General features: G+C 45.1%; 1 protein-coding gene across 1 annotated transcript in view; it reads right to left on the bottom strand.

Annotated features, from left to right (window-relative positions):
* Nucleotides 1-7066: 7066 nt before the first annotated feature.
* The window catches only part of LOC311497301 (teashirt homolog 1-like), a 33978-nt gene continuing 15856 nt past the window's right edge, over nt 7067-25188 (bottom strand). Inside the window, exon 3 of the mRNA XM_084557555.1 lies at nt 7067-12382. Coding sequence (XP_084413681.1) covers nt 8847-12382 — 3536 coding nt within the window. The 3' untranslated portion in view covers nt 7067-8846. The remainder of the gene's footprint in view (nt 12383-25188) is intronic.

The following is a 25188-nucleotide window of genomic DNA, read 5'->3' as shown; positions in this document are numbered from 1 at the left end:
GTCCACCCAAAGGTCCTCGGCAAAGTTACACTCTAAATTCAGAGGTTTCGCTCACTTACGTCTGACACATGCTACCAAACGTAACAGCAACAGCATTCATGCCAAACAAAAGGCCATGTATTCACCAAACGCCTCTCTTGATAGTATTCCTTCTTCCTTGCAGACCAAGAAATTCTTCCTGGCAACCTATGACAACAAAAACATCAACCCATACTGTTAATAGGGGATCACATGAGAGCAGTGATTGAGCTGCGTGTGGGCAATGCACGGAAACTGCTTCCAAACACATTGGAGTATTCTTTAAAGAAGGGGAATAAATGTACAATACATGCCCCGGAGGTCCAAATCCTCTGGGAAATGATCAGTTTATACAAGTCTTGGAAACAGCTTTTAGACTTTTACAGGACACTAAAAATCGCCAGTAAAATCCATTAAAAAAGAGTTTTCATTGCAGGCTTTCCAGACTAAAAAAAAATCCCCCACTCCACTCTGGAACTATTCCTGTGGTCACACATCTAATCTTAAAGTAATATTAACAAAAACATATTGACTAGCTGTGGTCAGGGGAGAAACCACACGCAGAAGGTTAGATCTTCTGTACCCTGGCCTGTGTGAGTTAATATCTTGTCCTTCATAATAAGGGTCTTGAACTAAAGGGATATTGTGTCTTCTTGCCAAGTTTTTGTATTTGGCACAAGCGAACTTTTATTCCGTTGGCACCGCATCTGCAGTTCATGCTCAAAAAACAACGGTAGCTTTGTAAACATAGCCCAGTTTGTAGCCTATAAAAAGCCTACAGCTAATTTTCTAAATTCCATCCGCTCTGGCCGAGCAAACTTCCAACTGACAATGTGAATGCCTTTAAATCCGCCACAGCCTTTGAAACGTATAGACTCAATGCAAGATGAAACATACGTAACATACGTAACTTAAGAACAGGAGACAATACAAATCAAACCATAGGAAAGTCTCACATAAAAAGCATGACAGTTGTGTGTGTTTCCTTTTATGATGGAGGAATATAATGCTCACATTCCAGCTCAAGGTATCTGGAAATGACAGGACAAGATGCAGGACAAATCAATAACACGGCATCACGTTATAATTCTTGCAGAAAAGATTTGTTATTTCAGTGTTATTCTTTGCACTTACTCCTAGACAGCCCTTTGGGCCCGTGGCAGCAGACTTAGCTGCACAGAAATGAATATTTCCCATCAACCTCCAGCATCAGTGCAGTAATATCAGTGGACAGGTGACCTACAGGCCTATAGGACCTCCAGACCTTCATCCAAGCCTGCCCAGGATGAGGCCTGTCCAGAAAAAAGGCCTCGAGGGCCCCGTACTGTACCTCGCAGTCATGTCTAATCTGGTTACCGCGGCAACTGCGGGGATTAGGAGCGTGATGAGGGAGGGGCTCCTCTAACGAGACTGGTCATATGCATAATTCATGTAAACGAGCCAAGCTAGGTGGGGGGCAGGAGAAGTTGATGGCTGATGAGCATGTCCGCAGACACACACACACACACACACATAACAATTTACCAATAAAAAAAAAATTAAAAAAGCAAGCCGTATCCAAACTGATATCTTGTTGCAATATTAATGCACTTATTTGGTGATTTGTAAAACATCAACACACTTACATATTTACATATTCTAGTTAAACCTAGTTATAATCAAGTCCATAAATGCTGTACAACTAGACTTTGTAGCAATCACTTTCAAACGCTTTAAATGGTTTAGTGAATTAAAAAAAAAAAAGAAACTCCATGTTCATCTTCAAAATGCTCACCGAAGCAAAAATCATGTGAGGCTGATGAGATGTGGTGTCAGCGCCGATTTAACAACACGCTGCAGCTGAAGCCCGGAAAACAATCACACGCAACGGAATGACACAGGGTCATTTCAACAGTATTAGTCATTTTCACTCATGAACAGATGTCTTAAGGGACGAGATTATGGCTGTGATTTCACTGTGACTCAACATGCATACCCCCAAAGTGTGAATGTGCTTGTGTGTGTTTGTGTGTGTTTGTGAGAAAGAGAGAGATATAGCCTGTGTGTCTGCATTAGTGAATTTGAATGCTCTTGTTTATGTATATGTTGCTTTTCAGTGGACATGACAAATGTGTCGCCCCTCCAGTGTGTGCTACACCAAGATGCCGCCTTCCTCCGCCCCTCAAAAACAAACACACAAGCCACCTCTTCGCCCTCGCTCTCCTCCTCCTGTCCCCCACCCACCCACCCCACCTGCATAATAATAATAACCCCCCCCTCCCCTCCCCTCCCTCTGTCTTCCCTGCCAGAGCGCCCATGTCCAAACCAAACACAACAGATCAACAACTCGACATGCAGATCGTGTCACGGGATAAATTATGCGCAGCGTGTCAGCTTCATACGTGGGCCCTCGGCTGGCTGTCCGTGACATGTGTCAGGGTGCCCCTGCATCTCCGCCGCACAACGCTAATGACGGGATGCCGGGTTAGCCTCCGATGCACCCCACCCCACCCCACCCCACCTCTCCGCCTGCCCCAGCCACCACAACCCTTCTACCCCTTCACCCACTCCTCCGCCACCCCCCACCCATCACCAACGATGAGACAGTGTGTCACCTCCAGAAGGGCGGAAGATAAAAAAAAAAAAAAGATAAAGATGGACAACAGGGTTTTGTCCATTGCAAGAATCTAGTGGCTGATGGATGAGTGACCTTACATAAAAAAAGTTTGATCAGTGTGGATTTTTGAAGGTCAGTAGTTATTTTAAGTACCTATACTCAGTATCTTTATGTGTACTTATATATATTTTGCACTATAAAATCATTTCAAACAATGTTTTTCTGTCAAATTTTAATTTTTTTTGTAAAATTGGAAAAAACATTTAAACGATTAAATATATATTTAACTATCGGTCACCATCAGCAAGAATAAAAATATGTTATTTCCAGTAGAGATGCATACATTTTTTTATTTTTTATTAAATGACATACAACACTAAACCAAATGCCAAAGGCCGGGATCAGTTCGGTATATTGCTCTAACCCTTTTATATACACAACATGACATGGAAGACCTTTTTAAAACAATTTACCGGTCTCCTCTTTCCTCCTTCCCCCCTCCCTTCAAATCTCTACCTTCTCTTGCCGCTCAAGATGGTGCATTTTTTATTTATGCCCTCGTTTTTTTCTTTTTTGTTTTTAGTCTTTGTATGCAAATCCTGTCTGACTTGTCTGAATTATGTGTGTCTGTCCGGGAGCTTCTGTGATTCGGAGTGACTGAGGATTGCACACACGGTGATTGCATCCACTGGGCCCACTCTGAGCCTTGCATAAGTAATTGAGATGTCAGTATGTGTTCTCATATTCCCACAACAAAACTGTAGGAAAACATGCACTGTTGAAGGTCATTTGAATAATTCCTTAATGGAAGGGAGGCCTTGTTTTTCGGGATGCATGAAAAAGCAAATGTCAATGATCAAAATCAAGCAGCATCATATCTCATGGAGGCAGCACTGATTCCTGGAGCACTTCACCCTCTATCTCCCTCTCTTTCTCTCTGAAAAGATAGATAAGGGATAAGTGTCTTTGTGCATATCAAACACAGCACAAGCCACTATTTCTCAAGGGTCTTTTTGAAACACAAATTGGTTTTGAGACATTTTCTATGTTGACCTCTTTGATTTGAAATAGGAAATGACAGGAACATGGTCGTTCTCATATTCAGAGGAAAGAAAACCCTGAGAGGTCAATGATTAAATCATACATATACACAACAGATAAGGGGAAATGTGTCATTAATCTTTCATACATGGATTATTATTGTAGCTATAGACATGTCCCCAGGTGAACATGCAAATGGAGATAAATTAGCAGAGAAGGTGTGCACGGAAAAACAAGCGCCAAATATACTGCACGTTTGGAGCTCGGAGATTAAGAATTTAAATGCATATTTCATGGAAAGGTGCGTGGCTTATATCTTCATAAAAGTCAAAGAAACAAAGTCTCACAACAAAACGAGCGGACCCGGTCCCCACCCCCGAAGAAAAATGACAGCGTAAGAACAGAATGGATAGGTATCGTATCTTGTTTTGTAAAACCACATCCCTCATCCACCAAGATGGTGGAAACATTTCATCCCCCCCATGTATCCTTTGTGTTTTGTCCGGGCTTGTGATGGATGAAGGGCCTGGCGACTCGCACCTGCAGATCTCATCCGCCGCCGCATCATAAGTAAAGGCTTGGCAGGCTGAGATGATCTCCTGCGTCCGTTCGCCCGCTGCTGTGCTGTCAAACACCATCATTCTCTAAAGACAACTCTGTCACATCAAGCCTCCCACCGCAAAATAAACCCACCTTGATGAAAGACTGCCGCGTGTCCATCAAAAAAACATACAAATACACTGCTAGAGACTCCGGCGGGGGTCCTGCGCTCCCAGCTACGGTGGCGTGACTCTCCCGCTGTGCCACCTGAAACAATGTGGCTTGGCTCTAATAAATAGAGACAGGTTAATAAACTATAAAGGTTTTTTTAAGTTATATAAATTAATCATCTTAGAATAATCGCAATCATCAAGTATATGAAGGGTTAAAACATTGTTCCGCTTTTACGAGAAAAAGGAAATTATTTGCAGCATGCAACACGCCTTATTTGTTAAACTGTCTCAATATATAATGTTAAAGTTTCTTTAGTGCATTCTATGACAAGAATTTGATGATGTTCATTCTCCCGAAAGCATTTATTTTAGAACCAACAGTGCTAGTACTGTACAAAGCCCTTTTCTGTTAGTGTGAACAGAAGGTAGGATTGCCACAGATCCTGCACGTTTCCCAGCTTGAAACCTAGCAACATAATTAAAATCACATCCACAAACTGACTTATGCGAACATAAAAATAGACAGAGGCGAGTATCCTCTGCAAAATGTGAGCACTGATAACTTCTTCATGAATGCAATTTCCACAATGAGGCGCTTTATCGGGATCCAAACAGATTTCTGCGACTTTAGTTTCTGATCCGTCACAAAGGCTCTCAGCCGTCGTCGCCTTGTTTGTTGATTCTCTGTCAGACACTGTTTGTTTGGTTTGAGGTATTTCGGAAGGGTATTAAACCATACGTCGGGAGTCGTGTGCAAAGTTGGAGGTTTTACAGGCTGCAGACACACATCGGGATCCTCGGCGGGAGCTCTGTCTTTGTTTTGCGGCTGACAATGATCTTCACGCTGCTATCGAATGCGAACAGGGAACAGCCACCGAGAACATATGAAGCCTAACAAAAGGCTTGTCAGGAATACCACAGGTGTGTTTCCCCTGAGCATACATACATACAATTTGAGGTAATAACACACCGGGAGGCGTTAGAGGTGAACCTCGGAGAAAAGATCAAACACGAGCACGCCCTCTCTTGTTTAACTTCACTTCTCTAAAAGTCCTAACCTTAGAGAGACATCTCTTTATCACTGTCTCTAACAGATCACACAGATATATACTGAATACTCTATATTATGTCCAGAATCAGAGAGTAGAGTACACAGTCCAAATGCCAATATCCCAGTTCTATCTAGGCAGAGGCAGATGTGAGGTACGGAGGTTAATACTCCCTCCCCGTGTTCCCACCAGCACAGGTAATTTTGTTATTCCGTTTGTGCCCTCTGTCTACACCCACCCCTGTCTGCTGTACATAATGGTCCCAGCCCTGGGAGGAAGCAGGCATTTACTTATACAAAACCTTGAGGAAATCCCTACCAATCCTCAGGGCTCACGTTCAGCAGCGCCCAAAACACAAAGGCTATGCAAATCTGCCCAGCCTGCGTTTATCTACCCTCGGTTTCCGTTTGCACCACGGGAACCAGCATTGTGCCGTGCGTGGCGATTATCGCATGTAATTTACATAGAATACGCACAGGAAACAGTGCACTGATCTCTAACAAAGCAGGGAAGAGTCTCTATCGGCTCAGGAGCTATCTGACGGCACAGCAAAATTACAGGTTTAGCTGTGGGGTATTAAACCTACAAGGTGTTTTTTATTTCTGGTGTGCAGGGAACACTATCTCCTCCAAATGTTGCTTGTTTATCTGCCTTGTTTGTTTTATAACCCCAACTCTAGCAGCCCCTTCCCGGGAATGCTGCATCTTCAGCCGGGCTAATCTGCCCTCTGCCTGTGTTTCCTTTGTCACCGAATCCGTGTATCAACACAGCGAGGTGCAGCCAGATCGAGGAGGTGTGTAATTGCACAAAGACACTCATGCTAATATAGCTGGGAGAGTGAGTGTGTGTGACTGACTCAGCTGACACGAGACATGTTGTGAGTGTGAGGAATGGAAGTCATAACACTGCAGCATGGCTTCATGCATACAAAGGCTAGCACTGTAAGTACTCTATCAGAAACTTGAGACATGATGGCGAGATGAGAGATCAAATTCCTGATGCAGACGCTTCACCTGCAGGGCTGCCGGAGGTAGAAAACCCCACAACTTGCGGCCTGCCTTTGTCTGGGGGTCATGTGGAGGTCAGTGCACAGTTCTCAAACTGTGGATGTTCGTGTTCCAGCTGGATGTTAAAACGGTGGTGTACATTTAATGAATGTAGGCCTAAAGCTTAAGAAAATACTGCTGCACACAAATAAATAAAAATATGACAGACTGCATAAAAAGGTTGAATAACTGATCATGTAGAAGCTGTTTGATTGGCTGAAAATGGGCCAAACAAAGGAGAGAATGAAGTGCAAAGGGAAGTTATGAATGTTTTCTGCGACAAACCACATCCAACTCTAAATGACTGACCTTAGATGATTTAACTAACCTTAACCCTAACCCTAATCAACCTGCAGTGATATGTAATGCTGTCCTGGGAAATGTTATTGTACCTAAAATCTGCTAAAAACTAAAAAGGTGTGTTAAAAATTACGGCACCGAGGCTGTACGAATGATGTACGCCACAAACCGACTGTGTTGGGTCGTGTCTTAAATCTGACATTTAAGTCAGGATTGAGCTCTGACTATAGCCTCCCCGTTGCCAAGTTTTATTTAAGCAGAACAGACACCCATCTGATTTTGTTCCCAGAAGACGGAGATAAATACACTACCGTCATTAATATAACACTGATTCTTTCAGAACGGCCCTCCGAAGGCCAGTCACAAGCCTAGCATGGGTTTCTTACAGTACAATAGGCACCCTTACAGGCTTATCATCCCACTCATCTTCATCATTATAATAATCATTGGCGGTATGATGCGGCTCAGTCATCAGTTGCAAGTATGACACCAGTGACTTTTCTTTTTCTCCCAAAAAAAATTTGGCAAACATAAAAGCGGGCCCGCTGCAGCACACAAAATGAGCACTCTCAGTGAGGCATTTTGAATCTTACCTCTTCGACGCATAACCATAAAAGCAAATCTTATTACGCCGGGGTTAGGATTTGATGTGGGTGCGAGTGCTTTAATTTGCCGGAAAGCAAATTCTACAGAGCTAAGTTTTCGTACACGTCGAGTTTGGTGCACCGCCGTGTCAAAAGAACACACAACCACAAATACATGACTGTTAACAACTGCTTTGGGGTTTATTTTACAATTGAGAAAGAAATGAAACAAACTAATTGGTGCTAAAAAGGTTTTTTTTTTGTATTTTTTTTTACAATATTGTCGATAAAACATTGAAATGTATAGTCATTGTGCATCGCTTATTTATTTTCCACACCATTTCATGCATCAAATTGGATGCAAGTATAATTAAAATCATTTCTGTAAACCAAGCCAAAGAAGCTAAATTTGTATTTTTCTTTAAAAAAGGACATTTTGTAGCTCTACAGCATATATCTATATACACCATCTGTTTTTATTTTTTATCATTTTTGTATATAAAATGACAATATAAAAGTTAGAGAATGCACACACCTTAAGATACAAAGAATGTGGAGCCGTTTCAAATGGTAGGATATGTCTTATGGAGTACTGACATTTCACTGGTATTCATTTACACGTAACGGACTTTTCTCTTTACAGTTGAATAAAGCGACACAATTTAGAAAGAGAAAGTTGTAACAAACCATACAACTGGAAAATTGCTATAAGGTGATACTTCACAACAAGGAAAAGGTTTTTGAGCAAACTTGCATACCGATGGCCATTCATTTTCACTGATTGACTTGTAACCAGAAGCAGCATTTCAGTTTTTCCAATGTTCACATGATCTTTTTTTTTTTTCTTTTCTTTTTTTTCTATTACACTGACAGATTTATGAGCAGGCCATTCATCATCAAAAACATTGCAATGACAGAAACCCAAGAAGGAGAAGGGGGGAAATGATAATCCTTGATCTTTCAAAATCTGATTTTTGACAAATGTAAGATATTTCAAAACATGGTCTCTTTACAAATCCAACTGTCTAAGGTGCTACTTCAGTCTTTCAGGATATTCTTTCATTCTTTTGGTGTATACATGTAATTTTCACCTTCTTCATATCAAGTATTATACAGTTTTCTCTTCCACCAATTCTTTCCACTCATCACTTTTACCATTGAAGCAGTAGTTGTATTTTTGCCATGAAAAAGATTAAAATCTTGTGTTTAACCTTGATTCACTAAAATACATGCACAGATCAGACAAATAGCATATAAATATATTACAAAATAAGTGTAAAAAAGCTTGGCAAAACAAAAACAAATTAACATGAAAAGACATGGTCCAGTCAGGCAGTTATCACAACAAAAAAAATTATAAGACTTGATTTTTTTTTTTTTTTTCTGACGGCTCAGTTCGGCCCAGTGCAGTAACTGTGAACAATGTCATTTTAGTGCAATGAAATTCTAGTCAGTTCCACAGCTGTCAGTCTTTAACCCCAGCTCGAGACTTGCTTGCTTTAAACCTTCTCCATTTTGTCTAGCTTCTCCAGTTTCTCCAAAGCAGTGACAAACACCAGGTGGTCCTCTGGAGACTTGCCGTGGGTCTTGCTGAGGTGCAGTTTGACTGCGTGTTTGCTGACGAATGTCCGATTGCAAAGTCTGCACTGGTACACAGAGCCTGTGTCGTCCTCTGGCGTGGACAAGGCTGACAGGGGGCTGCCGAATGTCATTTTATCCGTGATCACCTTTGAGGCAGCCTGCTGCTCCCGTAGGTGCTCAGTTGACAATTTAGACAGGTCCTTCAAGCTGAAGCCCAGGTGAGACTCCAGGTGGCTGATGTAGGAGGAGGGAGTCCTGAACTGAGAGGCACAGTCGCCACAGAGGAACACGGGCTGGCACGAGTCCATGTTCTTGAGAAACTTGGTGCCCCCAGTTCGTCTCAACTGGTACTTGACATTAGCCAGCCAGTGGGATATGGTGGTCATGGAGAGGCCTGTGAACTTACAGATGTGGACCCTTTCTTGAGGGCCCAGGTCAGTCATGGCGTATCGGCCCTCTGAGGTCTCCCTCAGGCTAGAGGCAAACTGCGCCTGCAGGATGAGGAGATGCTGGGGATTCCAGTTGGACTGCCTCCCTTTCCTCTTCTGCACTGGTGAGAGGTCCTCTAGGGCGTCCTCAAATGCGCTGCCATCGGCATCCGACTTCTCTGAAATGGAGGAGGGAGTTGAAGATTTCGGCGTCAGTCTTCCTGTGAGGTTCTTTACCATGTCAGAAATGTCCATCAGAGCATTCTCTCGCAGAGGAGAAGAGACTGAGTCAGAGAGGGAAATGAGGGGTTTGTTGCCATTTACATTATTGTTCGTCAAAAGCACGCTGCTGCTGTTGTTATTGTTGTTGTTGCTATTGGTAGTGGACTTATGTTTACTCAGGTCTATGGGCTGGTCATTGTTTTCATACAGCTGGAAGTGGTTGATGGGCTCAGCTGGCTTGCCCTGAGGAGTTGGGTTGAAAGCTGGCTTATCCATCATGCTGTTACTAATTTTGTAAAGCATAGACAGTGGATCGGCAGCTGGGCTTACTGGTTTGGAGGCCTTTCCCAGGTGTGTGTTCATGATTGACTGGAGTGCGCTGAGAGGATTGATGAAAGGACTTTCAGGTGAGTGATCAGTGATGATGCCAAGGCTGTTGCCATTAGTTACCGGGGACTGGCACACCTCCGAGCCGTTCTTTGAGTGGTTGCTGTGGCCGTCTACTAGGCTCTCCTTAGGCTCCTTCTTGCAGATAAGCTCTGAATCTACGCTGCCCGGGCTGCTACTTCTCAAACCAGATGGTTTACCAACGGAAAGGTCATTTGGAGACGCTAATTGCTCTCTATGCTCTCTCAGTGCAGGGGAAGGAGATTTTACTGAAGATGGGGGTCGGCATCTATCCAGGCTCACCATCTTCTCCTCCTTTTCTTTCTTCACAGTGGCAGCTTTTCCTGTCACCTTCTCCACAAGCTCCTCCATGGCAGTGACATTGCTCCTGAGGGGAGTAGGGGAGGAAGGGCTCCGAGGTGAGTGGATGACTGCGTTGGGGTCACCCACAAGACCTCGTAGCCCACTGTTAAACATTGGCTGCATCTGGACACTCTGGACTGTTGGGGGCAGGACAGTAGCTGAGCTCTTCATGGCACCTTGCAGCTGGTAGGCTGCATGAATGCTGGGGTAGCCACCCCACGTGGGTGTGCCTGTCTGAGCCTTGCTGATTGCACTGGATACTGTGTTCTCAAGGGATTTAAGAATATCTAAACCCTCTTTAGGTGTCTCCTCCAGATCTTCTTCTCTAAGGTACTTATATGATGTAGTGTCTGTCTCAGATTTCTCACCCGTATCATCTTTCTCCTCTTTAATTTTTTTCTCCATTAGCTCACAACCTTCAACTCTTTCATCCTCGCCTCCTTCCCTCTTTTCCTCTGAGCAGGAAGAGAGAGCAGGGGAAACTGGCTGGGACTTAACACTACTGGGAACAGGGAGTCTAGTGGTGGTCGGCGGTAGTGGGATAGACTGAATCTTCTCCTCCACCACTGGATCAAAGACTAGCTGTTTGCCCTTCTTGGATGCAGAATTTGTGACCTTCAAAAAGTGTCCTGTAACCATCATGTGGGCGGTCAGCTGTTGCAGTGTATCGTGCGAGCTCCCGCACTCCATGCATTTGAGGATCTGCGCCTTGCGAGCTTCAAACTGCCATGTGTAGCTGGCACCATTCTGGTAGCCGTAACGGTTGTTTGGCGTAACGTAGGGGTTAGCTGCAGTTTTTGTGTCTTTGCCAACATCCCCAAGAGATACACTGCCACCACCACTACCAGCATGGATAGAATCTGGGGAGCATGGCGACATTATAGCTTCTTGGAGAGCACGTTTTTTAGCTGAATTGGGCACCAGTTTAGTGGCCAACGCTGGCACCGGTTCTTTGAGAGGCACTTTCTGGTAATGCTTGGTCTTGATCATATGAACGCTGAGATCTTGAAGAGACTCGAATGAGTGGCCACAGTACATGCACTTCAGCACTTTCTGGGCATCCTCCTTCCCCTCCATCTCCATTAAGGAACGCTTGCGTGGTTTGGACCAGCGCTTCCCCTGATCCTCCTCTTTGTCCTTGTTGTCATCTCGATAGTGGCCCGTTTCATTCATGTGGACTGTCAAACCCACTAGAGTGTCATAAGCAGCACTGCAGTCTTTGCAGCGAAACTTGCTTGCACCAGTAAAAACAGAGCCATACAGCTTGTTGTTCTGCCTGTAGAGCTGCACTGTGCTGAAGAGGCTAGGCTCTGGTAAAAGGTGGTAGGGTGTCTGCTGAAGAGTTTTGGCAAGTGCAGCCTGGTGCCAGTCGTAGGCTACACCGCTACCATTAGTAGCCATACCACTGCCGCTCCCACTGCTGCTGGTAGCATTGTGGCTGCTAACAGAGCTAGCTGGCGTGCCATTAGTCGTGCCACTGGCGCTGCCTGTGTGGTTGACAGTGGTGCTGGAGCTCCTGCCATTGTGGTGACTGCTTGCCACATGGACCCCACTGCTCTTGTTTATGGTTGTAGTTGTGGAGACGGAGGCGGTAGAGACAGGCTCTGGAGTGGTGAGGGCACTGTTGACACTGCCAGCTGCAGCAGGCTTAGATTTCATAATGTCCATTGTGATGCTAGACCAAGAGGCATCTGAGATGAGGTTTGCATAGACGGCTTTCATCTGTGCCAGGCTATCCTGGAAAGAGAGGCCATTGTTGGGACGAAAGGGCAAAGCAGTGGCTTCCCTCTCCTGACCATCCCTGGAAGAGGTGCTCTTGAAGTCTGTGAGTCGATCGCTAGCATCACTGAGCGGAGACCCGTATCCGGCATCAGGGTTGGTGCCATTGCTGAGTGGCGAGTCTCTGTAGCTGGGTGGCTGGCCTCCATCCACATCTTCCTCTTCCTCGTTGCACAGAAACTCAGTGTCCTGGCCATCTAATGAAAGGCCGTCATCCTGTAGGTGCTCTTCCTCATCGTGAGCGCCTGCCTTAAGCTCATCCTCGGGCATATACGCTGGAGTACAGAGAGAGAGAGAGAGCAAGAGAGAGAAGACAAAAATGGGAAAAAAGAGGTCAGCTTAGTGAAATTAAACATTTACAGCACACTAACAGGACCACAGTCAAAATAACATGGAATGAATACTCAATGACGGGAAATGTAGGCTTTTATTCTCATCCAGTGTGAGTGTGTGTATGTGCCTGTATGCATGCATGAGTTTGTGAGTATTTTACACACATGTGGCTCTGAAAGCCAGCGGTGAAAAAAGCCTCCAAGGGAAAAATAAATCACTGAGCTTCTGACAGTTGTCCTTTTCCTTCCCAACTATCTATTCCTCCACACATGCCTCATGTTCCCCAGGAAATGACTGGCTGTTTGGCCTTGTTAGCCAGCTGCATGCTTGCATGTTCAACTCCCCTTTCTCCTTTTCTTTCTCCCTTCCCCAAGCTTTATTGCATCTCACTCATCCAGTCCATAAAGTTCAGCTCCTCACATGTTCAGGTTATGCAACTGAGCGAGGAGGGAAGAAACAAAGCACTGATTTGGGAGATATCACAGCTTTTCCTAACTCACTGATGAGATGAAGGTCATTTTCATTTGAGCTAATAAGCAGGAAATGGCAAAACAATGGCACATGGATTGTTGAAGGGATATGTCTGCGGCAGACAGTTTATGCACACGGCATGGACAATGCAAATAAGAAGACAGATTAAAAGAGGAAAGAAGGATTGAAGAAAGAGGCATGAGGAAAAGGAAGTAAACAAGGCTGCGATGTAACAGGTTTATCAGTATAATGTGTTAAAGCAAATGAGATAGAACGATATACTATTTGTGTGGATGCTAGGGAGGATACTGCAAGCATCAGTAAGTAAGAGAGACGGGAGTTGGTTAGAGGGAGAACAAGTGAATGAAAAGAAGAGGTGGGGGGTTTGTTGGGAGGGGAGAGGGGGCTGTAAGAGAAAAGAAGAGAGAGAGAGGGTGAGGGAGGCAGGGAGACAGGAAAGACGGCCCCCTAGCTTCTTCCTTTATCTTCTTCCTGCATGGTGAGATGTGTGTCCTAGATGCCAGTATCAGTCTCTCCTGATGAAACAGATGTGCTGTCAACTTCAAACGGCACGCTAACCTGTCATATCATAATCTAAGTGGACATAATACCTGATATATATACACTGGCACCATTTACTGCTGCCTGAGAGGAGATGGGTGGAGGAGGTGGGGGAGGTGAGCAGCTGCACCATCAACTGTGACTGCGTGATGATGTGCATGTGTGTGCGTGTGAGTGCCTCTGTAAGTGCCTGTTTGCGAATGCGTGCGTAGCCGGCACGCTCACCTTCCCGTGCCCGCGTGTGTGCGCTTTATGCATTTTTCAGCTCATACACATTTGCTCTTACAGTGCAAACCTGAACCCACCGACCATAATATTGCCTATAAGTCTGAGTTCGCCGTGTGCTACTGATACACCCTTCTCCAAATGAGCAACATACTCCCCTAACGCCTGACAGGATTTCTGTGAAATGAGAGCACTACAGGAGAACCTGGCTGCGCTTCAATCCCACTGACAGACTGAGACCGAGACAGTTTCTAAAACTCCTGAAAATCCCTAACACAGCAGATTAGCATTATGTGCTGTACTCTCTACAACACATCTGCAGAGTGTCTTCTGTTACAGTGCCTACCCACTCACTAACCCGCTTGCAGAAGAGGAGGCTATCAATACATATCAGCCATTTAATATACAAAGCATCCTGCAGAACGGCTATCCATTCTACACAAGCCCACAAGAACAGTGCAAACATACAGTAGGAATTACCTATGTGAGTCACTCGTGTCAGCAGCCGCCAACAAAATAGCTAAACCCCAATAGCTGGCAGTGTTTAATACGCACACACACACACACACACACACACACACACACACACACACACACACACACATACACAGACAGCAGGAATGAGAAGCAGCAGATCAGAAATATCCCTGGGTGAGTGACAAAACACAGACTGCAGCAGGGAGGGGCTTCGAACGATGAGCAGGTCGCCAGGGAACCCTTTGACGATCCCTGTCAATCAATTCCTGTCCTGCCATGTTGTCATGGAAACAACAAAGAGGGAGATATCAAAAGCACACAGACAAAAGACTGGCAGACACAGACATCTGTAAAAATCACAGGGACCAAGTGGACGGTTTCGCAAACCATAATGTACAATGTTAGTGATGAAATGCGTCTGAAATCAATGATCTCTCCATCTGTTTTGAGATGCGGCATGTATTCTGACAAGGCGCTAAAATATGAAGGATGAGAAGGGAAGAATATTAAGCGCCACGGATCAGCTCAATCACCGCGACTTGAAGATGTGTGATTCCGACTGGCGAGCAGATTAAGCTCCTTCTCTCGTCCTGGATGCACATATGCGGAGCAACACCGGCAGCAAGGGGCGGGCTCGGGGAAGGGGTAGGGCTGGCGTGCCGTCCCTGGCGGTTTGGTTTGCCGAGCGGGTGATGGCTGTGAGCAGGGCCATCTGCACGGGCGCCAAAGCGCCTGTCACTTTTGCTCGGGGACGTGCCGCCATCAAGGAGACAGGCGGCAGCGTGGCCAGGATAGGACTGCAGACTCACTGTCAGAAGCAGCAGCAATCAAGCCCGCCACCAGCCACGCCAGATCACCAACAACACACGCCACGGAAGCTAGAATTAGCATCCCGGTGTCACTGATCTCCCAATATCTACACACCGAGTTAATGCACTACTAATAAAGGGATTTAAAATATGGTAAGGACCAAAACACGTTCGCAAAACCCCCTTTTATAAATGCACAGTGCCCTGAAAGATCGACATATACGCTTAATAGTCCTGTAATGCATGTGTTCAAAGTTTTTCCATGTCTTGAGTTAGAAAATATACTTTAGAGAGATTAGAGATTAGGTTAGGGAGTCTTATTTGAACAGAAATATGAGCTTTGAAAGAACTCAAGTATGTTTTGTTCCCATCTGTCTCATTTATTATTATTATTATTATCTAACTGAGAGAGTTCCTGAAGGCATACTCCAACTAATGCACCCATGAAGCACTCTTGATTCTGTTTTGTACCTTATATATTAAAATTACAGACAATGTGTTATGACAGATTTAGCATTCCCTATCTAGGGTTTGTTCATTTAACGGGGCCCTGCCAGAGCTGAGTGCAGTCTCCTTTTGTGGACAAGAGACAAGACGTTGTTTGATATGACGTTTTTTTCTGATGGAAAGACTGTGGTGAACGCCCTGTGTCCGGCCTCGACGCAACACTGGGCCCCGAAACGGGACAACATGATCGACCTAAGAAGTACAGATCATCCCTAAAACATTCTCCCTCACACGCCGCGCAACTTTCTGTATGACTTGATTTTAGCACACGATACCAAATGAAATACAACCGGCGGACACGTCAGCATTTTGGCAAGGAGCAAAGCAGAGACATATCACTCCTTTTCAAAACTTTGCTATCTTTCTCCGCCCTACCCATTTTTTCCCCCCCTCTCCCTTTTCTTTGCCGAGAGTCTGCTGGTTGTTAAATCAATAAAACTCTCTGTCAGGCTCGCGGAGCTTCACCATTTGGCCGCTGTCAAAGCCAAACAAACCAGATAAGAAAGGCAGAAAGGCGATGAAACGAGAGAGGGAGAGGAGGAAAAAAAAAGAAGGGGATGAAACCAGTCAGCCTCCCCTCACCTCAACCACCAACCGCATTTCTCCAACACCCCTCCTTCTATTTATTTACACACATTTCTTTATTTATTTGATGTGAGTTTGGGAAGAGGGGGCAATCACTGCAGTCATTTGCGGCACTAATGTCCAATCACGGCCCCCTTCACTCATGTGATTTAGGCAGTGCAGGAGTGGGTTCGCGGCAGAGAAGGGCGGGGGGTAGGTGGTGGGTGGGAGTGGGAAGGGGGGGCAGAGGCCGTTTAGGCCGGGCCCTAATAGGAAACTGGCAGTCTTATTCCTTCCCCAGATTCTGTTTGTCACCCCACTCTCCATTACGTGCCTCTCAACCCTGATGGCTTTGGACAGGAGCTGATCAAAAAGCCATCGCTTGACCTACACGCCGTGGCAGAACGCGACTCGCGCCCTGCACAGGGAGCGGGGGAGATGAGACAGAAGAGGAGGAGGAGGGGGTGTATGTCAGTGTATGGTGCAGAGAGGAGAGAGAGGGAGTGGGGTGGGGTGGGGGGGTGATAGCTCTCGGACCGGGACAAGAGGGCTGTAAATAAAATGACATTATTATTTCCTCTGTCCCGTCATGTAGAAAAGCCAATTATGGTAATGCTGCTGCCGGCGTGTCAGAGGGAATGCTGGGATGTGCTTCCCGTGAAGCGGCTAACATGAGAGCAATGCCCTGATCGGGAACACAGGCCTCACTTTGACAAGAGACTGAGCAGATAGGAGGAAGAAGAAATAGGGGGGAGATATGAAGCTAATAGCAAAGCTGTATTTGGACATTGTTTTCTTCATGGATAAATATTAAACTATCTGTATGACTCAAGATTTATTTCCCCGGCAAAAATAATAAATAAATAAAAGTTTGAGGATCCACAGTCTGAGCAGGACAGAAGTGTGACAGTCTGGTATTTAAAACTTTTCAGCTGCACTGAGTTATGGAAATGTCTTTTTATTTTGTGAAAAAGGAACAAATAATAAATAATCTGGTGGTGTCTCATACAGAACCTTATTAAGCTCTGCTTCATGATATACTGCATAAATGATTGAGAGGCCCTAGCCTAAGAGAAGCTATCGACCTGAAAAGTTCACGAGTTCATGAATTATACTCTGTCACACCTCAAAATTTGACGAGATGAATTATGCAAAGACGATGGTGAAAGAGCCGGATATTGAGGGTGAAGGCGATCATTTACTCTAGAAGCTAATTCGTTCTCATCTCAGGCTTCTCCCGGTATCCCGTTCTTAAAATTCCTCCCGCGCTTGATAGGAGGGCTCTCCTTAAAATAATTCCTCAGCTACCTTTCTCCTTTCACTCCCCTCCATTACCCACCCTTTCTCTTTTCCTCCCACCCTCCTCCTCCTCCTCTCTCCGGCCTTGCTCACACGCCCACATGGGCCCCTCCCAAGCGGAATAATGGGAGCATATGGCCTAGGCAGCACCTACAGGGCCTTAAATAACTGCTGCAGCATTCCAGCTCGCTGTACCAATTTATCTCCCCCCTCCTCCTTCCGCACCTCATTTCAAAACACTTCTAGCTTGAGTTGAGCTCCGCAGACAGTGGCGGATGGGACATGTTCTTCAGACACATAGCTACATAATGGACTGACGTAGAAAGTGCTGTGCAAACAGGATTAGTGTTGAAATTCTGTTTTATTGGCAGATATTCAGTGAGTCAACCGTCAGCCTTCCGTGTGGTGATAGTTTGCGCCGGCGGCGCCATGCAAACGCCACAAGTCATGTTGAGTTACCCTAGGCCAGTAGCATAATGCAAAGTCACAGCACTGATAGCTTTAGATAGCGGTTTGTTCGCGTGTTTTCCCCTGCAAGCAGCAGAGTATACGGATAGCAATAATGCACTGCATCTGCCAGTCTCGTCCCTCTAAAACTTTGGTCTTTATCTCGACAAGTACCTGCCAGCTTTGCAACAATCTGAGCTGGAAGTTGAGAGAAAATCTTCTTGGCCTTTAAAGAGACTGATCTGTTACCAAAGGAGCTCAAGTTCAAAGTCTTTATCGGCTAAAGACATTTTTGTCAAGATTTTGAGGAAGATACGCCGGAGCTATTTGCTCATGCTGCAGGTCAGTTTGGATAAAAGCATAAGCTAAACCCCTGATTGTGTCAGGTGACCTTGATCATGTCTCTGTAAAGTAAAGTGGGGCAGACAGGTAGCCAGTGCTAAGCTGGTACAGGTCATGTACTTGCGTAAATATGCCAATAAACACCCCTCGTATGTGACCTTCAGGAAAAGACTATACGTGGATCAATGTGCGACTTACGCTGCGCACGTGATTGCGTCTGGGCAGGTGTAACATCCGAGAGTCGAGTGGGCAGATTTGTATGTGTGCGTATGCGTGTGTGTGTGTAAGTGAGAGAGAGTGAGTGTGAAAGGTGCTGCTGTTTTATTTATAGAGCGAGCGCTATTTATACCAACTCAAAGATCAGTTCAGAAGAGCTGCTCGTGGGCCACAGCCAAGATCACTCTCCATTACAGCGTATGCACAAATCCAAAACACACACACACACACACACACACATATATATATATATATATATATATATATATATACACAAACACACCATATACTCGCCTGTGTGCTAGCTGGAGCTGCAGTCGCTATTGTCTCTGCTTTTTACGCATGCATACAGTAGCAATATGGGATGAATCTGACAGTGTATACAGTATGTTAGTTGGTGAAGGGGGGGGGGGGTGTAGGAGGGATGAGAGGGGTGTAGGTGGGGTGAGCCCACAGTGACTGACTGAGTGTTCTTCATGGAGTACAGCAGGCTTTAACATGCTCAGGGATCAATACGGTGAACCAGCGCCAATCGATTGCAATTCATCTGGCTTTTTATTTTTTTTAATTTCATTCTCACCCACTCACGCTGCACACTAAGCTGCCGCTGCCGTCCTGCGAGGCAATACATAAATAAACATGCACACATTTACATACGCAGGAGCACATAAACACAATAACACGTACACACACACACACCTGAGCGGCGGGAACGATTGCACTCTGCACGCAAAAGCGGGTTCAATAAACCCGTATGGAATTTATTTATTTTTATTGAGCATATCAGCCCATCCTGGTCCTCTCTGCATAACAAGGCCTGTATAATTAAACCATAAATTTCAGTGCGCTCCTTTAATTACCACAGACAATGTCAGGAGGCAGCAGAGTAAACAAATGGCTTTGAAGTGAGCAAGAAAAAAAAAAAGGGCTTTGACACAGCAATGGAGAAGCTGTTCATTTTGGTGGGGATGTTGTTGCACTTGAAAAGGATGAAATGTTCAAAAGAGTGTAGGTGCATGGGGAGTACAGTATGTATTTTTTTTTCCCCCCCTCCCGCCTTTTCTAAGAATGCTTTTGAGGGATGCAGTTTTGTTGTGGAGTGAGGGGAGGAATAATCTGTGTACCGCTGCAAGCATGACGATGTGCAAATATGTATTTTTGGATGAGGATAGCACGCTTGCAACGAACTGCTAATAAACTATGCTACTGTGTGCGTGTGTGCATTTGCATTTGTATTTGAGCATTTGTTTTTCTTGAACACACAATACAGAAGGTGTGTTTGCATAATTTCCAAGGGAATCAGGGGTTCTTGTCCCTCTTGACCATGACTGGAGACGTTAACAGAAGTGTGTGTCTTATATAGCATGCTCATTTGTGTGTGTGTGTGTGTGTGTGTATCGTGTGCACGCTCGCACGTTTTAGGTCAATGTCAACACACAGGCCCGCTTCTCAGCAGCTTAGCTAATTACACAAGAGCCCCGAAGGCCACTTAGAACAGGTTAGCTAATTAACAAACAGGCTGATTGCAGATTAATTGAGAGGTGTTCCTAATCTTCACCCCTAAATGCAATGACAAATGCTAACTGGAGCCAATTAGGCCGGTATGGAGAGCCGGGAGTGGAGGTTGTATTTACAGTTGCCGCGGCTCGTATGGACGTGTGGCTTGCATCCAGCTGCCTCTTACCGATCTGCCGACAGGTTAAACAAACAGAAGTTCAGTGAAACTACTGGGGACACTAGTGAAGACAGCTTCACCAGCAGCCAGTAATACGGGGTGGGCTCAATATTCAGAGCACACTGATGCCAGAATAACTATTATTAACTATTTCAATAGCTTTGCTTTGATTGAAAAGGTCTATAATTATTATTTTTTTTTTTTAAATTGCCATTTAAATTAGAGATTTTCTTTTCTTTGTTACTATTATTATTCATTGCTATCGTTATTATAACTTTATAGTAAATAGTCGCGAATTCTTTTATATATTTCCAGTTATTATTTTTTTTATTTGCTATCCATGATACCGCATTTATTTGCTTTTATTTTCCCCTAACACATTTTCACTGAAAGCAGACCGTTAAGACTATAATGTTTGCAGTTGACCTTTCAATGTGTGCCGTGTCTGTGTGTGTATGTGTGTGTGTGTGGGCGCATTCATGCGTGAATGGTGTGCGTAGAACACGAAACCCGAAACGCCGTCGACACAATGGGTTACGGCGGATTACAATGGCAAAATGAAGAGGAATAGGCCCCTCTGCGGGGATCTGAACCAGCACCCATCTGCGTATGATCACCTGCCAATAGAAAATAGACTTTGCTTCACCCCCTCCAATTTTCACAGCCACTAAAACTACTCCCCAAGGCCCGACTTCTTCCAACTTCCATCTGCCTAGATAAATTTATCATACAGCTCCCCTGTCTATCACCACACACCTGTGCCTTTTAAGCTGCCCACCCTCCCCAAACGCGCACGCACTCAGATTCCACCTGGCCTCTTTCAACCTCTGACCCCACCCATCGCCAGAGTCTCCCTCGTTCCTATAATCCTTCCCTTCCATCCATTGACTTCAGAGCTCGCCTCTTTCTTTTACACCACCTGCGCTTTTAAATCCCCGCATCAGGATGGACCATTTTACCTGAGCACACACTCGCACGCCGCCGATAAATACACACTGAAGTACCGACGCACACGCATCCATACCCAGATCCCAGGAAACGCACACAAACATGAGTGTGTACAAACACACACACACACACATACACACACATGCACTGTCCCTGACAAGACAACAGCCAGCAGCAGCTGCTTCTATCTCCTAGCAACAGCCAGCCTGATAGATGACCCAACGATGGATAATTACCGTAAATCACCACAGCTCACACACTAAAGGAGAGAGAGAGAGAGAGTGAGGGAGCTTGAGAAAGACTGAAAAAGAAATAGGGAGGGAGCCACTGGGAGAGTGAGTAGGGACTGAAAGGGATCAGAACTAGAGGGCTGGGACTGGTCATGTGTGCACTAATGCACCTTGATGAGCTCAAATTCATCTGCCTCTTAAAGAGCACTCACACACCGAGAGCACAAACGCACCGTCTCATGTATCAACGCACGCTCACATGCGGACAATTCATCTGCTTTCATTCACTCAGTGTACACTCCAGTATGCACACACAAATAGGTGCAAATCTGCACTAATGTGTTTTAAACACACACCAACAGCTTTATCTCTGTGTTATCTGAAACCACAGGCCCCGCCTCCCTGCATAAAGTACTTGTCTGTCACAGATTCACAGCTTTTACTCTGCAGAGGTCAAAGGTCAGAAGGTGCTATAGAGTGGGTCTGAGCAGGTAATATAAATGTAAGCACAAAACAACTGCATATTAAGACTGCCAAAACATTATCATTTTTGCCCAGATTGGATTTTAAAAACTCCCCTGATGTGTTCCCTTTTTTATTTGATTTCAAAATAAATGTCTTTCATGACGTCTTTCAACTTATGACAATGAAAAAAACACATTTACATAAATCCATACCCGACTGACAAGTAGTCTGCATTACACGACGTCTAAATTTAGCAACATGACAAACTACCTCCAGAAGTTTTAAATAATTGCACTCTGAACAAACTTTACTCCAAATTATCAACAGATCTTCGATATGCACACGCAGCTGCTCCATTTACATCCCCTTCATTTTCTGCTCTCCCAGACATGCAATCTGTCCCTCTCTTTCCCTTCTTTCTTTCCTCGCTCCCCCTCCCTCTCCCACCACTCCCTCCCTGTGCGAGTCCTGGCTGCTGCAGACATTTGATCTGGCTGCCTTGTGATAGATTGACAGGTAATGAGGAGGTTGAAGGGGCGTTGGAGACAGGAGCAGGTGTTCAGCACAGTCTTTTTGGCCAGCGCTAAGCTGCCATGTCCTTCACTGCTGCACCGCACCACTCTGCTTCCTCCCCTCTCTCTCACTCACTCTTTCCCTCCTTCTTTCCTTCCTTCTTTCCACCATCCCCCCTTTCTCTTCCTGCGAGAAGAGGACTATGCAATCCATCACGCGATGACACGGTCGGACATAGACTGTCTTTATATGGGGAAAACGCATGGGCCGTGGAAATAAATAGAGAAACGAACATCGAGTCCCATGCTGGCAGCAGCAAACTAGGCCTTGCGCTGATCAGTCAAACTGTGTCGGGGAGAGGATGAGACTGATCTGGAACATTCTGTGGAGAGCACACTGATACAGGCTTTTAATATGGCAATAGTGGGGCTGACATGACTTTTATAGTGTTAAAAAAAGTCACCTGTTTCCTTTTATTCATGCTCCTGCCAAGCTGTCAAAGCATTTCACCAGACACATGATTCCAAAAGTCACTTGAAAGCCAGACACACACACTTGTTTCTTAGGGGTATAACGGTTTAGTGTCTTAATTACATTACATGAGAAGTGTGCTCCATTACAGCTCACACAGTACGCATCGGTCTAACCCTACACCTATCCAAGTCCCTCTACATTTTGACCTGTTTCAAAGCTGCTGACACAGCAAGGCACTGCTGTGCATTATGCTTCACAGACTAAGGAGGAGTAAAGTGGAGAGGAGGCTATGATGAGAGGAAAGACCGAGGAGATATCTAAAAACGAGGAAAGGGTTCACTGAAGATCGCTCACTTTGTTTCTTATTTTAGGGTGATTTGTTGAATCGTCGCTTTGTTGCATTTGAGTGCTGCCTTGGTTGAAATTTTCACAAGTTGAATATCAAGTAAACCACAAAAAAATCACAAGGTTAATAAGCTTCAATGTCAGGAATGTGCTGCAGGAAGAGTCTTTGTTCAAGGACTGATGTTGTTGCTACCCTAATTCATAGCAGGTTTAACCGTAAACGACCTCAGTTTGCTGGGTTGGATCATGTGATATCCGATCACATAAGTCATCTTTTACTGTACCAGGAAGCTTCTGCTTTGTCCGGTTTCTCCCTGACATATGGCCACACAGGGCCATACGGTAGGAACTAAAAACACCTCAAATGCAGTAAGGGCGGAGCTTGTTCTGTCGCCAGTGGACAGAGACCGTTGGAGAAAAACAGGGCTTCAGGCCATAAATCCACCCCTCCAGTTTACTACCCAACATTAAAGGACATGTCACCCTCCTAAATCACCGCACCGAGAGGAGACAGCAGGGCTAAAACAGGGAGCATTTGCATGTTCCCTCAAACATTCCTGAGAGGTGAACACACCATTCGACCACCTTCCTCCAGTTATATCAACATCATAGTTCAAACATTTTTAGATTACGCTCTTGGTGATGGATGCCACTGGCCTGCTGTTGTGACGGACCCTTCTGAATCAAAGTGAAGGTTGCAATGCGCGGAGAAACTTATGAGTTTGTTATCTGGGTTTTGTTTTTATCAGCATTCCTACAAATGGATTTTTAAAAAACTGAAATCCAGCACCTGGTCGGGCATCTGACCAGCTTTCTTACTTATTCATAGCTACAAAAGCAGCTTCACCTGGACAGCCTTACCGACAGTTTAATTATTTAAAATAACGCTAGATAAGAGAGTGTAGAATTAAAGAGGAAGCCACCAAGCTTAAAATTAGCCTTTCCCAATTGTCACACTACTCAAAGAGAACCTGTTTTCAGGAAAAAAAAAAAGAAAAAAAGGAAAACCATTGACACGCAATCACATTCAAACACACTCGCCTGTCAGTTTATAACTCTCCAACTCTCTCACACACACACACGCACACACAGACCAAACATCGTCCAACACACAAATAGACACCCACACATACACACTTTTTAAGCCCTCGCCTGGCATCAGCTGTCACACAACCTGTCTCGGAGAACTAAGCAGAGATAGACGCTGTCAACTTAGAGTGCCTCAAATGCCCACATCCAGCCAGGCAGAGGAGAAATCAAGCCTGTCTCCCAGTATAATTTGCGCTAATCCTTCATGGGAGATAGTAAAGTCTATGGCATATCTGCCTAATAGCATCAGTCACCGGCAGGTTCTAATCTCATATTTAGACCCATTTCCATCATGAACTGACGACAAAAGCACCAGCACAAAGTGTGATTACCTTCTTATTTTTTTACATTTCTGCATGACTTGACTCCTGATAATGGCGGCGGTGGGGATTTTAAAAAACACGAGAAGCAAAAACTTTGAGGTTCTTTTCTTAGTAGAGGAAGAAGAAAGTCATTTCAGGCAACTACAGTAGACAGGTGGACAGGAGGGGGGGGGGAGAAAAGGCAGTTAAGTAAGTGGCAAACTGTATCAGGAGGAGAAAAAGTGGAGGTAAAGAGAGTGAAAACCTTTCAGTCAAGAGCCTGCACAGACTCACACTCGCTCACATTAACACATCCTCATGCACCCGCACCCTTACACACTCGTATACACACACTCCTTTTCAATGCGTTTACAACCTGTGGTGTTTGTCCTGCTCTGCTGGCTGCTCTACCACGTGCATTCCAATGCCGACTGGAGTGCATCCCTCTCTTTCAGACAGCGCCATAAAAGACGACACACAATGAGGGCTCTTTTCAGCCGAGTGGGGCTGCCTGGGGGTAGGGAAGCACCTCCAAAACCGCCACAGCACTTCAACTCTCAGGGCACAATGAGGTGCTAAGCCTTGATGAATAATGAGAGATTATTCAAAAAGATGACAAACAAAACAGAAACAAACTAAGAAAAGTCCTTTAGCTGCAGCTTTCCCTCACTGCAGAGTGTGTGTGTGTGTGTTGACTGTGTGTCTGAGTGCGCACGGGTCTCCAAGAGTGACCTGGCGAAAGGAGCGAGACAAAAGGAAGGGGAGGTAGCGCAAGGATCCTAATGAAGC

The sequence above is a fragment of the Chelon labrosus genome (assembly GCF_963514085.1).
Source record: "Chelon labrosus genome assembly, chromosome: 12".
NCBI lineage: Eukaryota > Metazoa > Chordata > Actinopteri > Mugiliformes > Mugilidae > Chelon > Chelon labrosus.
The sequence above is the reverse complement of the archived record's forward strand: the minus strand, read 5'-3'. Positions and strand labels throughout refer to the sequence as shown.